The sequence below is a fragment of the Myotis brandtii genome, unplaced genomic scaffold (genome assembly GCF_000412655.1).
Source record: "Myotis brandtii unplaced genomic scaffold, ASM41265v1 scaffold658, whole genome shotgun sequence".
NCBI classification, from domain to species: Eukaryota; Metazoa; Chordata; class Mammalia; order Chiroptera; family Vespertilionidae; genus Myotis; species Myotis brandtii.
The window spans coordinates 629,100-645,256 of record NW_005370558.1 but is presented as its reverse complement, the minus strand read 5'-3'; the positions used below and the strand labels follow the sequence as shown (position 1 = coordinate 645,256).

At 36.0% G+C, this 16,157-nt stretch overlaps 1 protein-coding gene across 7 annotated transcripts in view; it reads right to left on the bottom strand.

Annotated features, from left to right (window-relative positions):
• STRBP (spermatid perinuclear RNA binding protein) overlaps positions 1 to 16,157 on the bottom strand; it is a 127,306-nt gene that overhangs the window by 50,944 nt on the left and 60,205 nt on the right. For all 7 annotated transcript variants that reach the window (XM_014528893.1, XM_005880902.2, XM_014528894.1 and 4 more), the window contains 3 exons: positions 14,008 to 14,228; positions 8,289 to 8,454; positions 4,105 to 4,249 (listed from right to left, as the gene is read on the bottom strand). In XM_014528893.1, coding sequence (XP_014384379.1) covers positions 4,105 to 4,249; positions 8,289 to 8,454; positions 14,008 to 14,228 — 532 coding nt within the window. The remainder of the gene's footprint in view (positions 1 to 4,104; positions 4,250 to 8,288; positions 8,455 to 14,007; positions 14,229 to 16,157) is intronic.

Sequence of the window (16,157 nt, the reverse complement as noted above, 5' to 3'; positions counted from 1 at the left end):
GCACTAAGGGAGATCAGAGAGACTGTTTTCCTAATTTCTGGTAGAAATGTCACTCGGTATAACTTTTTTTTTTCAATGCCTTGTTAGACAGTTGGCCACTGGAAAGGTAACGGCTCAAAGTTTGCACCGGATTTTAGATCTAGCAACTGGAAAAGGCAGGAAAAGAAAGCCCGCAGCATCATTATAATCCCAGGTGTGATTTCTGGATTGTAAGAATCTAGTACCTTCACCTAGCAGGACGTATGCCAGTGAACGTTTGTCAAGATGCACCGAAAGTTTACACTGGCGCTGATATGTGAAAAGGGACTCTTGGGCAACCTCTCTGTGAGCCCCTAAAAATCTCCCCAATACCAAGGGGCAGGGGGTTGTCTTAACCTAAGCCACACAACTCTGTCGTTTCCCTGTCCACCTGGTTTCAAACTGCATTGTAAATGGAATAAACAGTTGATTTATTACCCTCATAGCAAACAAACTGCTTGTTTAAAATCACAAACACCAAAAGAAGCTGAGACTGGGTGATGCTCAGAATAACCAAATCAGCTAAGACGCTCCTACACTCATCCTTGACAGCAATGGGAGCGTGGACAGCACAATGGACTTATAAGAGCTGGGTCCAATGTGATACTTTCTCATTTATAAAACAGGGCAATTATCTACCAAGAGGGCTGTTCTGAGGGTTAAAATGAGTCATATGAAAAACTGCTAATAAAACAGTTAAGTTATTTTATACCCTGACAGAGCTTGAATTCTGACATGCCCAATGTTAATGCTTCTTACATACTAGACCAGCGGTTCACAACCTGTGGGTCGCGACCCCTTTGGCGGTCGTACAACCTTTTCAGGGGTTGCCCAAGACCATCCTGCATATCAGATATTTACATTACGATTCATAACAGTAGCAACATTACAGTTACAACATTACAGTTATGAAGTAGCAACGAAAATAATTTTATGGTTGGGTCACAATATGAGGAACTGTATTTAAAGGGCAAGAAGGTTGAGAACCACTGTACTAGACAGTCCTATTTAATCAAACAATATGCTGGCTACAAAAATTCATCGGACAGATTTTCTTAAATTGCCTACTATGTATTAGGTACCATCCTAGGTGCTAGGGGGACAGGATAGGGGTAGAGAAAAAGATACCTGCCCTCAATAAATCATAAGCTATATAATACGCAAGCCATTAGCACTGTAGCAAGTACAAATTACTGATTCCAATGCTGCACTTCAATGGGGCTTTAGGTTCAGTTCTTCAGACCCATTATGTACACATTATTATCACTGTGAGCTCAAGGCAGTTTGAGTAGGTAAGCTTGTGTTATGAATCTTTTTCATAAGCTACCACTATTTACTGAGCAACTACTTTGTGCTGAGTATTGTATAGGTCACATTACATAAACTCTTTCATTTAACCTAAAACAACTTTCTGAAGTATTTATTATCCACATTTTTAAATTAAGAAATCTGCCTCAAGGTCACACAGAAATAGTAACTAATGGAATTAAGAATCGAACAACTGATTGCCAGACACCAAGGTCTGAGCTTTTTAGCAGGAAGCATGTAGTAAAGGGGAAGGGTTATTCTATAGGACCTTCAGGTGAAGGGTTAGAATATGGAAATGTAAGTAGTGACCTGAAATAGGTAAAGAAGTAGACCTAAGGAGGTCAAGTGTAATGCCCTCAGCTGTCCCAGTTCTCTCTGCTCTCAACCACACTTTATCCCCTTTTTTAGATTTTACCCAAATATGTACCAGGTGAAGACAAGGAAGAGAAAAATGTGAAATATATATATATATAAAATAGTCTGTTTTGTGGGAAGGGGAGAAGTTGAGATTCTACAGAAAAATACTCTTTGAAATGTTCCATGTACTTTTAACTCTGAGAAAGAAAACAAGTGGAGATTATTTTTAAAGGGAAATTTATCAGCCTTAGAAATTCCTGGAACCCTAATAATCTTGTGCTTTCGCCCCCTACAGCTGGGAAGACCTGCATCAGAGGGAGGAGCTGTCTAGTATAAGGAATCAAGACCTACAGCCTAGGTCTCAAATACTCAGTTATGCCAGATCCTCAAATTTTCCCAGGAATACACAAAACTTCTAGCACACATAAGGAAAAAAAAACTGTCTTTGACAAAACCCAGGTTAAACAAAATGAGCAAACTGGAAGAGATAACAAGTGAGTCAAAAGGGCTAGGAGGTTGAGGACAACAGCAAAGCAAATCTTCCTGCCATTCAAAAGAAGAGGAAGTAACATGTATAAAACATCGGAGCCAAGCCGATTCTTTCACTTTCCCTGATCCCACACCAACTATGTTAACACCAACTAATGGAAGTCAGCCCTTAAAAGGTCTTGGGATCCTTCAGTAACCCAAACATCTTGAACAAACACTGACTCTCCTATTTTACCACAAGTTCCATCCCATAACTAGTCTTCTGGTGAGGATGCAATACAAGAATCTGTTTTCAGTTTCCCCAAACAGAAATTAAAAAAATTAAAGCAACAGACTAAGCTTAAGGGTATCACTGAAAACTATGACAAAACCCCATGTAAGTACACAAAACCTTGGGAAAAAAGAAGTCTGATGTTGTCTTAATATTTTCAAAGAGGTAATGGAAGGGACGCCTACAGCTACAAGCAAACATAGAATTAATATCGTCGTTGGCAACTGCAGTCTTGTTCTCATCTCTCTATACTCAAATAATTTTTAAAAATACCTATAATTATAACTCTACTTAAAAATGGTTAGTTTTACACTAGGGGTGTCAAGTAGAACACAGCTTACCAGAATTAACAGAATTATCTTGATACTTCAGAAATCATTTTATAGTTCTACAGTTAATGGTGAACTGAAAAGCTGTTAAAGAAATTAAGCCATTTAAGATTGGTTCTTCAGAGGTGTTAGAGACACTATATATAGCAAAAAAAACAGTACATGCATAAACCCAATTATAGATTGGATGCACTTTAAATTTAAACTATAACTCATAAATGTATCTAGTTTAGATTGTTGGGTTTGGTATAGCTGATTTTAGTTACCCCGAAAGCTTTTTAAAAGGAGTCTATCACATGTCTGCCAAAACTCAAAGTTCTAACATGACTGGTAAATGTCTTTGTCTACCTTTACCGTCAACTTGAAATTAATTAAGAAACTGACCAATATTTCTTACTGCACTGGCATTTCAGGTAGGGGAGTAAGCAATGGGACTTGTTAAATGTCTAGTGATGAAAAGGAGCAATAGAAAGTCTCCATTGGCCCAGACAGGCTGGACTGCCTCTAAATTGTCATGACAGAGAGAGGGCGGTTGGTCAAAGGTCTGACACAGGAGAAATATCACAGGTCAAGTTTGTAGGGACAGAACTGAGAGGCGGAAACAAGCTAACTTGACAGAATAAAAACACCAGAAAAAGAAGTTCGGCTCCATCATTACTTCTCAAAACTGAATAGGTTTCTCACTCTACTTTTACAAGGATGACACTGACATACAGGAATTTTTTTTTAACTTCAGAAGAAAGTTAGTTTAAGGCATGATTCCCACATACATCATAATCAAAATGTTAACAGGATCACAAACCTCCTAGAAAAAAAACTTACTAAAGGTTAATTTTAAAAATTCAATCCCCCAATTTATATCTTACATTATAAAACATATTTACATATGGGCAATTAGGTAAAGCATGAATCTTATAAGGTTATATATAGTTAATAGAAGTCAAGAGCAATGTACAAATGAGTAATTTTAACAACTGAATAAATATGAAAGTATTGTTTGGTCCACATTTAATCCTAGAGTCAGACCTAATAGCCAACTCTACCGAATAGGTTGAACGACAGCAATAACAATGCAATACCATAACGCCAAAAGAGTATAAAATTAGTTATGACCAACATGGTAAGCACAAGTTTCTCAATTAACATATTTTATATTTCAAATATATTCATTTTTGCAAAATAGTGATTTATGTAGAAACAAAGCTGTTTAAAATACTATGAATGGCATAAACAAATGAAGACAGTTATTTCATAAATCTATAAAGCATAGTTAACATAGCACTAAAGAGGTCTTTCATGAACAAAACAAAATAAAAATATATGTGTATGTACCTCCATCCTTTTTCTCCAATTCATCCCTAATTAGAGGGGAAGTAAGTATCACCTTCAAAGTTAGCGTGGGCTCTTTTGTATTCCGAATTATAATAGATGCCTCATCTACACATTGTTCCACTTCATATTTCTCTTCTGTGAGTTTCTGAAAGTCACAAAGATTTCAAAACATCCAATTAATTAGATTAAATTTTCAAAAAATGAATGATGTTGTCCCTTAATTTCCAAGTGTTATTAACTACTAGTAATACTGTGCCAAGAGAGTGAATAAAGTCTTTAACTAGTTCTTTAGGGATAACATTTCTCTCTCCTTCCAACTTATCAGCAAATCCTTTCTCCATCCCTCAAAAAGCAACCACAATGTCAACTCTCTATACAATTATAAACAGTATTTCAATTCATTATTTGTAATATTTGAATGTAAAATAGCAACAGCATCATTATATTATAAACAGTAAATTACTGGTTTTTTACATTATTACAGAGAACTACTGTAGAAAAATAAATCGCTGGGAATGCTCTCTAAACCAATACGTTTTTTGATAGGACAGCCTAAAAAGGAACTCCTACTTACCAAGGACTTACAAATTTAAGATTATGTAGACTTTTATATAAGATTATATAGATTTCTAAAGAGAATCAAGAATGAATAAGAATCTCTACAGTCACTAACCACCAACAACAACAAAAATAGTATAAACAAGTAACTTCCCTTCTCTAACTATAGGTCTCAGAGATCATTCCAGTGAGGCCCATCACTATGGGACAAATTATCTGACACCCACAGGGAAATAAATGTATACTATTTCTTTCAATATACAACTATATGCAATTTAAGAACCTTCCACAAAATAATCACCAATTAGAATTACATAAGTTGTATTTAATGTATTATAACACACACACACACACACACATATATATATATATTTTTATTACACAGGGCCTTTCTTGGAGGTCGAAATTTAGTACCTATTATCTGATATAAATAGGTAAATGAAAACACTACTGGGTTTCTGCTCATCATTGCACATTAAAAGAACTCAGAGTCATTTACATAAAAATAGCATTTTACCATTAAACATTTCAAAAAATGATAGAAAATAGAAAATTCATTATCTACTTTTGAATAGAGGAAGCCAAGGAAGGGAAAGGCCACAGAGTAACTGGAAAAAACAGAACTAGAATATAAAGAAAAAGCAGAAAACTGCTCACATTCATTTTGCCACTATAAGAACATTAAAGATGTCCATCAGAGAATGAGTCAAACTAAATTTTTCAATTATTCATGCAGATCACCATAAGACAGATCCAAAGTAATAAGCATATGGTGTTAAGTTCTGGACTAGACCAGGGGTGGAGAATGCCCAGCCCGAGGGGCCATGTAAGGCCTGAAAAATCATTTGGTCAGGCCCTGCCAAGGCATTAGGGGTGAGTTAATTAAATGTTTGACCAAATATAGCAGCTAATTTTTAAACTGATAATTTTGTATGGCCTGTGGGTGATGTTATAACTATCCAAATGGCCTTTGGCAGAAAAAAAGGTTCCCCACCCTTGCATTAGACTAATTATAAGTGATTTCTGGTTTGGGTCATTCTTGTCCTCCCTTCTTGCTCATGTAAGTTCTAAAATCACCTTAGGAAAAAAATATGGAGAGAAAAGGTACAGTACAACCTCAATTAATTAAGGTACTTAGCTAACTGAAAGTTTTACTATGGTAAGTGCTTAAAAAAAGAAAAAGATTTTTAAACTCATAAAAAAATAAGATGATAAGAAATTGGTTTTCAACACAAATACCAAAAAAACAAGGGGGAAGCAGTGAGTAAAAGTGGAAATCATCCTTAAAATGATTTTCTGAAACATTATTAGTAATAGTAATAATAATGTGTGTGTAACTTATATGTATATATTTGGGCACATGTGTGTGAACATGTATACAATCTAATGAGAGGGATGTACAATTACATCCCCATTTTATGTGGGTACCTTTACCCAGCACCTATAGTAATGGATCTAACCATCACACAAAGCAGCTGGTTTCACCATTGGATAGCTTCATTGGCTATATTAAATTGAAATGTTTCTCATAATTTTCATTATTGGTCTTAATAATTCAGGCCTCTTTTTTTTAAAATATATTTTATTGATTTTTTACAGAGAGGAAGGGAGAGGGATAGAGAGTTAGAAACATCGATGAGAGAGAAACATCGATCAGCTGCCTCCTGCACACCTCCTACTGGGGATGTGCCCACAACCAAGGTACATGCCCTTGACCGGAATTGAACCTGGGACCCTTCAGTCCGCAGGCTGACGCTCTATCCACTGAGCCAAACTGGTTAGGGCAGTTCAGGCCTCTTTTAACCTTCTCCAAGAAGCCCTTCATAGACCTAAAGCTATTTGACTAAAAAGCTCCAATCACTTTAAATCTGAACTGGTTTACACAGCCTGCCCTCTCTCTTGCTCCCTCCCTTGACACTTGCTAGCTCAAGAAGAGCATTTTAAAACTGTGGTGCCCATAAATAAAGACACACACACACCCTCCTCAGGAAAGGGAAAAAATGCTGTTCACACAGTTGTGGTCTGCACAGAGAAAGCTCTATTAATGCAAACTGAAGCTTGGCCCAATCTCCTGTATCTTCAATACCAGAAAAATGTGATAGACTTTCAGAATAAGAACTCTGATTTATTACAGCACTGGTTTCTCAAATCTTTTTCCACCCTAACACATGAGGAATATGACCACTCTCATAACAAACAGGACTCACTAAAGGAAACAGAAAGGTGGATGAAATGGTTGAAAAAGACTTTAATATAACCACCCATATTATTATTACTTTATTATAGATTTAAGTGTACAATATTCACTATACTAAAAGCAGAAATATAGATTAAATTTTAAAGCAATATAAAAAATAACGGAAACAAGAGGAATTTTATTAACATTCTAATGACAAAAAGTATAGTTAGCCAGAAACCCGTTATTGAGCTTTCTGCTTCTTAAAACTTTATGTATTTCATGTTGCTTGCCACTTTCCCTCTCCAAATGATCACAAAGGGCTTTAAAAAAATTTTTTAAAGAAATAAATTTAACCCTAAAAAGACCAGAAACATTTCATCAGAATCAAAAATGGAAAAGCCAAATGTTTATACAGTCACTTAAAAAATTATGTTAAGATCTAAGAAAGAATGATAAAGCAGATGCTCCAAAAATTAATATAGGGGAATATGTCAACAAGTAATACAATTTGACTGTTAAGAATGCTAGATTAAAAAACCAGAAAGATGGTTTTGACAACTAGTTGGTGAAAATGAAAGAAAGTGATCTACTAACAAAGCCAATTAAAAAGCAAGCTTAAAATTCCTATTACTTAAAGGGGGGGGGGCCTTTTTAGAAGAAATACAAATTACTAGTAAAAACCAACGAAGAGAACATTCAACAACTCAAAGTTTGTACCTTGTAGACTGGTATATATTTATTTGACATGGATATAAGGACTAATTGATATGAAATCATCAAAAAGCCACAATCTAATAATACCACAATAACATATCTGAAACTGAAAAGTGATCATGGCTTCCCAATTAGTGATGCACTGGTCCTCAGAGTAGGTAGCAGCGTGGTCCTAGGGTTGCCTTCAGCCCTGGGGAGCTTTCAGCCTTCAGCAGCATACTCCAGGAAGTATGCTACATTAAAATTTTCTGAATGCATCACCAGGTAAAAAAGGTTTGGAAACAAGAAATTAACAGTGACTTTGCAATAAAAGAATGAGTGGGTGACTGTTAAATTAACTGAGTCTTCGATATTAAATATTACCATCTATGCAAGTCTCCAGTTGCCTCAGCTCTTTTTTATCTTTCAATTCTTTTCTGCAATATACTAACCCTTCCAAGAGTTTCACAATGCTGAGAGACCTGGTCTGTACAACAGGAAGGCTCTCAACAAGACACACCTGAAAAATTTAAGACTGTACCTTAACAGCCATCTTAACTTGATAAATATATCCAGAGTACTCATCACCAGAAATTTGCTTTATATGTGATGGATGAGTCATTGATCCAGAGAAGCAACATTCCTTTTGTTTGTACCCTTTACTATTACCGATTTCTTGTTATTGAATTCAAGGTCACTACCTATTTTTACCTTTTTACAAATTATCCTAGAGGTGCAATTAAACTGTACTCACCTGAATCTGAATAGGAAGATTATCTTTGACTGTATTTAACAGGGTCTCTGTGGGTTTGTCTTTGCACATTAAAACCAGCTCCAAGTCCATATCATCTTTAATCAGCAAGCCTTTTGCAACCAGGCCAATTCTCATTACACCACACAATGTCCGACCACCTTGATCCCTAAAAATAAAAGTCTGAATGATTATTTTTACAACCTATTTCCTGACTAAAACTTAATCATTACTTGGTTTTCTGGCTATCCATGTGAAAGGGAGTATATAAATCCAGATATCCGAAATTCCATAAAATTAAGTCTGCAATTTAAGGCTCATATAGTATCAACCTTCCCCAAGAAATCATTAGGGAGCATATTTCAGACAAAAGATTTAAAAATTTTTCATCACATCTATATTGCTCAGGAAAATACAAAATACTGCATCTCAATCTTAAACACTTTTTCAAATTAAAAAATTCTTCCTATTATCTTTTTATTGGTAATTAAAGAATTTGTGAGGAACATGAGCACCATGGTATACTGAGAAAGCATCAGGCTGGAAATCTAAAAGTCCAGAACTCTACTCCTAGTGATGCCTGCTGGTTCAGTATCCACAACTGTCAAATGGCTATCGGCTAGATGAGTCTTAGCTCATCCCTTCAAGTTGTATCATTCTAGGAATCCACAAGTTTATGGAGAAAGCAGTTTAATGTGATAAAAGCAAAGAGCTGAGGAAAAAACAGACCAAAGATAATTTGCCAGGATATGCATTTCGAATCCAGTAGTAAATAAAAGAACAAATACTCAAAGAACATCAAGTTGTGAGTGGTGCAAAGAATAATGTTAGCAACTATCCTTGATTTTAAGTTTTTTATGGGTTCATTTTCCTTAATCACACGTGAAACTATAACTAAGCTGAGCCAGTCATTCAACAAGTAAGCACATGTTTGAGTATGGAAAACATACTACAAGGAGATCCAATCACTCCTGCTCCTGAGGCTTACACTGTATAAGTACAAAGCAGTAACCTGCTTAAAAGGGGGAAGAGAAAGTAACAACTGAGAACAAACTGCATATCACAATTCTCCTTTATACCTCAAACAAGCCTGCATTTGAAAAACAAAAAATTGTGAATCTCAGACAAGCTGATTAATTGTTCAGGTTCACAGTGAGAGTAAAACGGCAAAGCCTGGATTCAAACTCAAGTTGGTTTGATCACAACACTCAGGGTTTTTTACATTATTATAGTTGCATCCCAAGTACAGAAAAAGGAGAGGTCAAAATTTAAAAGGTTAAGCAAAGCAACCTGAAAGTCTGACTTCAGCCCAGTCTTGATTTGGTTAAAAAGTCATTCTAGCTAGAGGCAAAGAATCAGCAGAGTTGGGCAAAAGTCAGCAGAGTACAGAATGAACTGGAAAAAGGAGAAAGAAAACAAATTGTGATCATTGAAACAAGACAGTAAATTATAAATAATCCAGTCACTGGTTCAGCGCCTGGCACACCTCAGAAATTCATAAATAGTAAATCAATAAAAAAAACCCACAAAGAAACTTTAAGGGTGGCAAGTATAGAAAAAAATAAAATAAAAAGCATTTTAAAGCAAGTGACCCAAGTGTAGGGAATTACTTAATATTAGTAACAGTCAGGCCCTGACCAGTGTGGGTCAGTGGTTAGAGTGTCAGCCTATGTACTGAATGGTCACAGATTTGATTCCAGGCAAGGGTACGTACCTGGGTTGCAGGTTCAATCCCTGGCCCTGGTCAGTCAGGACTCATATGGGAGGCAACAATCAATGAGACTCTCAAATCCATACATTGATTTTTTTCTCCCCCCCCCCCCCCCCATGCTTCCTTCCACTCTCTCTGAAAAATCAATGGAAAAAATATCCTTGAGGGAGGATTAATGACAACAAAAAAAGGTCAGGCCCTGGCCAGGTGGCTCAGTTGGTTGGAGTGTTGTCCAAAGGTTGTAGGTTTGATAGCTGTTCAGGCACATTCCTAGGTTGCAGGTTCTAGACCTGGTCGGAGTAAGTACAAGAAGCAACCGACGGATGTTTCTCTTTCACACTGGTGTTTCCCTCCCTCTCTCCTTCCCCCCTCCCCCCTCCCCTTTCTCTCTATCTAAATTAATTTAAAAAACATATCCTTGGGTAAGGATTTAAAGAAAAGAAAAAAAAGAATAATCAGTCATCTTTGATTTTTTTTTTTGTCTCCCTGTCCTCTCATATTCATTCTCCCAAATCTAATAATAGTTTGTAAATTCTCTCTCAAACCATTGCCTTCAAACTAGTTTCTTTTCAGGCTCTTACTATCTCTCCCCTATACTATCTCAATAACCTTTCATTACCCTGATTGACTAACCTCTGCCATCTCCAATCTACACTGTATCCTGCGACCAGAATAAATTTCCAAAAGCACTGCACGGATGATGGCACTCTCCCTGTTATTTTCCTGGTGTCCCACTGAACACTCTGACAGCATATTGAGAGGCAATTTAAAAAACCATATAAATACCTGGTTCGAACCCTGGCTCTGCTACTTACTTTGTAACACTGGACAAATTACAAGTTACTTGACTTTTTGAGCTTACTTTCTCATTTGTAAAAAGGAAATAATACCTTCCTCTCAGACCAATACTGAAAATATTTAATTTAATGTAATTAGCTCAATAAATAATAACTATTAATCCTTCAACAGTCCCTACACTTTCTCATACCTAGATCTTTATTTTAAAATATATTTTTATTGATTTCAGAGAGGAAGATGGAGAGAGATAAAAACAGCAATTATGCGAGAGAATCACTGATCGACCGCTTCCTGCACACACCCTACTAGGGATTGAGCCTGCAACCCGGGTATGTGTCCTGACCAGGATTTGAACCGTGACCCCTTGGCTCAACCACTGAGCCACACCGGCTGGGTGCTCATACCTACATCTTTGCTGAGATTTATTTTTTCTTCCACTTTCACTACCTGTGCCAAATCCTTCACAAAGTTTTTTTCTGATCCCCAGAACCAGCACATAATCTCTCCCTGCTCTGTACTTTCACATTTAGTCACAGGAAATGGAGGCAAAGATGCTAAGAAGACTGGATCTGGAGTCCAACAGACTTAAGTATGAATCCTGGCAACACCACACACACTCATTCAGTGACTTTAAGCAAGTTAAAGTTTGATAACAATACCGAGTCACTTGTTTTTAGTAAGCAAATCTGAAACAGTGAAAATATCATAAATGAAATGGTGGCAGAGGAGGAGTATAATAATAACAGAGACTACCAGGTTTACGATAATGTGAAAAATAATCTGGTACAGTAACTGGCATGCAATACAATGGTAGCTATTGTTAACTAGCCATCATTAGCTCACTTATTAAATGCTATATCATAATTATGATATATTTGGTCTTCTCATGTAGAAGACAGCATGACTGAGCAGAAAAACTAAGTCCTAATTCAGTCCTGAAGTTAATAATGAACTTGAATATAGAAGGTATTGTAAAGCAAGCAACGCAAATGCAGGGAATTGCTGAAGAACAGAATCCTAATATTCCTAATAATACAAATAGTGGGATCTTGTGCAATTTGACTTTGAGTCAGTTTGTAAAAAGGTAAAGTAAAAACTGCCAGACAAGAGAAGGCTCTTAATAACCATCAGCTAGCCCTCACCCATCTTGTGCCCTGTGTAGTGATACTCAACATATAACAGGAGCACAATACACATCTATTATCAAACACACCTTTGCTCTTGGGAGATGTGTCTGCCTCTGATTGATACAAAATAAGGACACAATCATTCTGCACAACTGGGGGTCTACCATGTGGGAAGAACCCCAGACAAATGCTCAACCTGTGACTAGTCCACAAAATGGAAAGACTTTATAATCTAGAGCATCAACATAGGGAGCTATATTTGAAAATCCAAATGAAGCACATGTGGAGCACATTATCTTTTAAAAACCTTTAAAACAGTCCAGCTGGTGTGGCTCAGTGGTTGAGCATCTACCCATGAACCAAGAGGTCCCTTGTTTGAGTCCTGGTTAGGGCACATGGCCGGGTGTGGGCTCGATCCCCTGTAGACAGCTGATCAATGTCTCTCCTCTATGTTTCTATCTCTCTATCCCTCTCCCTTCTTCTCTAAAATCAATAAAAACATTAAACACATCCCTTTAAAACACAGTGACCTAATCCAGGTAAGCAAAAGTTTACTAGAACACTTTCCAAAAGTCTACCCAGCCATGAGAACAAACTGAAGATGTATTAAGAAGGCATGAACTCCACTAAAAAAGGAAACCACTTAAAAGTGGTAAATATGGTGAGTTTTATCTTATATATTTTGCAATTTTAAAAAAGTTTAAAAGGGCATAACACATTCCAAAGTACAATGCAAATATGAAGTGCATGAGAATTTAACTTGAACAGGGACTGGGATATACAGAACTAGATTGTTAGATAATATTACTGACTAGAGGCCCGATGCACAAAATTTGTGCAAGAGTAGGCCTTCCTTCCCCTGGCTGCAGGCACCGGCTTCCCTCTGGCACCTGGGACCTGGGCTTCCCTCCAGCCACCAGCAGGCACCTGGGACCCAGGCTTCCCTCGCAGCCCCGACTTCATCTGGAAGGACGGTAGGACATTCTGAAGGACGTCTGGTCTAATTAGCATATTACACTTTTATTATTGTAGATTAACATGAACCCCAAATTAGAGTGACTTTTTTAAAGCCATCATATGTGAGAAAAACTGAATTGCTGCCAAGATTACAACTAGATACGATATACATATTACCTGTAAACTGTTAACAAAGTCAAGGAATTATGTTCAACTGAAAAATGATACTAATTATCTTTGATCTGAAAATGAAAAGGTTACACTATCTTTCAATTTATCAATACTTTCCCACTGTTATCCACTTATCACATTGATTCAGAATTAAAGCTGGAAAAAAATTCTATAACCTCTATGCTCAATTTACAAGTTTTAGCCAAAGTAATGTCTTAATCCCAGTTAATACAGTAGTTAAATTAGCTTCATCTTTCAAAGTCAATCATACACTTATTTCAGTCATAATAATGCTCAAAATAATAACTCTAAGCTTTTATATGGCATAAAAATGCCATGATCTGACTCCAGTTATCAGCTTCATCTCACTAATCTCTTACTATATTTACAGCACTTCAACAATTACAGCACTCTGCTATAATTGTTGAAGGGTCTGGGTCCTGGTAGGTCTTGCATTTTACAAATATCCAGTGAGCATTTACTATATGGAAAACACTGGGAATCAACATGGTAGATACAGTTAAAAACACCTTTAAATACATTTTCCTGCATCTTTCTTCTATACCAGGATTTTAAAATACCTGACAAAAATCACATTTTATGATTTCCCCAGAAACAAAAAACACTACAATTTATGTCTGAATTTAGGAGGCTGAATCAAAACATGAAAAAGATGACATATCATAACCTCCAAAAAGAGAAGATTTTAAAGGGCTTGGTGCACTCTCAAAAGGCATCCTGCACAGGTCCCTCTTTTTCTGGTCTAATCACTCCTCCTTTCTTGCTTTCCTTTCAAATTTAACTCAGAAAAATTCCACAAATACTTCCTTCCTTATTTACAATCATATAAATAAGAAAACACAAAGGACACCATATGCCAAACGTAACCCAGTGGAATCGGACCCTGGGCTTTTCTGGGCACTACAGCAAAGTGCCGCAAAGGTCAGGCCACACTCACTTGGAATAGGTGTCTGTGGCTTCATCCTTCTTCACTTCTGTCTCCCCCTCTGTTTTTGTGCCTTTGTTTGTTTCATCCAGCCAATCTGAGACATGTTTAAGAGCACATTCAACAGTAGACACCATATTCTGAACAGCTTCAAGTTCCTCTGGAGATGGATAGATTGTTGAATGTTTCACCATAACATGGCGATCATCATTGGCAAAAGATCTAATAGATCTCTGTCAGAAGGAGAAAGAAAACAATTACCTCAATTAAAAAAAAATGTTACCTGAAAAAGAAGACAAATATATTTAAGTCAAGTCATAGCATTACTTATCAAACCATTGTGAAATAGTTAATGCTGAGAAAGTAAAAAATTGCTCAGGAATAAGAAGGAAAACCCATTCTACTGAACACACCAAAAAATTAGAGATCTTTCATTCGTGTTTGGTACAGTTCACCCAGGTCACACTTGGTAAGATGTATATGCTACCTTTTAGCTGAATCTGTGTTCTGAATACCACTTCAGAAAAAGTCACCCATATCACACATTATCTGCTAAAAACAGACACTTCCTAGCTTCGAGAGAGTATCTGAAAATGCAGGAAATGCATGATGATGACTCATGATACCCAGTCTCTCCTTTCCAAACTGCTGGAGATTTCTGCACCTTGAAAAACTGAGATTTTATAATACAGTAATAATACAAAATACACCATTATGTATGAACTATAGACACACTAGAATACTATTTACTGTTTGTCATTTAAAACATTGGTGCAAGGCTTTAATTCTTAAAAAAGAGTGGCAGGGGACATTCCAATTTCCAGAACAAGAAAAATACATACAGGGTGGGGCAAAGTAGGTTTACAATTGTGAGTACATGAAACAGAAATTATTCTTGAATTGTTATTTATTAATTATTGTATTATTTTCCATATGAACAGTTGTAAACCTACTTTTGCCCCACCTTATATTGCTAAAGAAATCAACTTCCCAAACTAATTTACATATGTATTACATTCTCAATCAAAATACCCTAAGGATAGTGTATTAATACTGAACATAATTTTATAGCACTTTTGAGGAGGAAAAAAAAAATCAATGAAAGTAAGAAATATTCTACAAAAATAGATGGGTGGTGCCATTGTGCTAAAACAAAATATCAAAAACTTAAAAAGCAATAATTAAAATGACTGGTCCAGAAATCAGTGATACAGATTAAAGCCTAGAAATAGGATGAATTTCATGAAAATATAATAGAGTAGATCCTTCACACTCATAAGTCACATATCAAAAACCTTGAATATTTCCAAATTTACAAATACCATGAAGACACTTGTACCAATGCAAAGCAAAATGAACCAGGATAACTTGCTGAGTTTTCATAAAGCCAAAAGTATTCTCTTTTTTTTTTTTTTTTAAGGATGGCTACAGTGAATTTACTTACATGAAATTATGCACTAGTAGGTGGCAAATATTTGCTTTAAAGTCTTTGCCTCAAAATAAAAGATTCACAATTTTGTCAGTGTTCTTTGCTTTGTTTTTATATCAATATTTTAAAAATCTATTAATTTGAACAAATTAATCTATTAATTTGTAAACTAATACTACAGTAAAATTATTCCTTATAAAATGCAGCAACTATAACTAAAAAAGTCAGTAATCCTTTGAAACCCTGTTATTAAATTAAAAAAGGACTAAAAGCAATCACAGAAGCTTTCTTTGTTCTAGATAAAAAAATCTTATCTAGATGTCTTTCTTACTCAAAGTCCACAACCAGTCTCCAACTAGAGTTTCTTTTGCCACAAACTTTTTAATCACTTCATGAGATTTACTCATATATCCCAAAAGAGCCATATAACGAATTAGAAAATGCTAGGTTGTTCTAGAGATTAACTTAGTTGAGTTGCTCTTTAGAGAAGAAATTCTATTAAAATATTTTTGTTCTAAAACCATAAAAATACTAGAGGAATCCACAGGCAGCGAAATCGCAAACATATGCCGAAGGAATTTCTTCTCTGATAATGCTCCTAGGGCAATGGAAACTAAAGAGAAAATAAACAAATGGGACTACATCAAAATAAAAAGCTTTTGCACAGCAAAGGAAACCATCAACAAAACAACAAGAAGACCCACTGCATGGGAGAACATATTTGCCAATGATA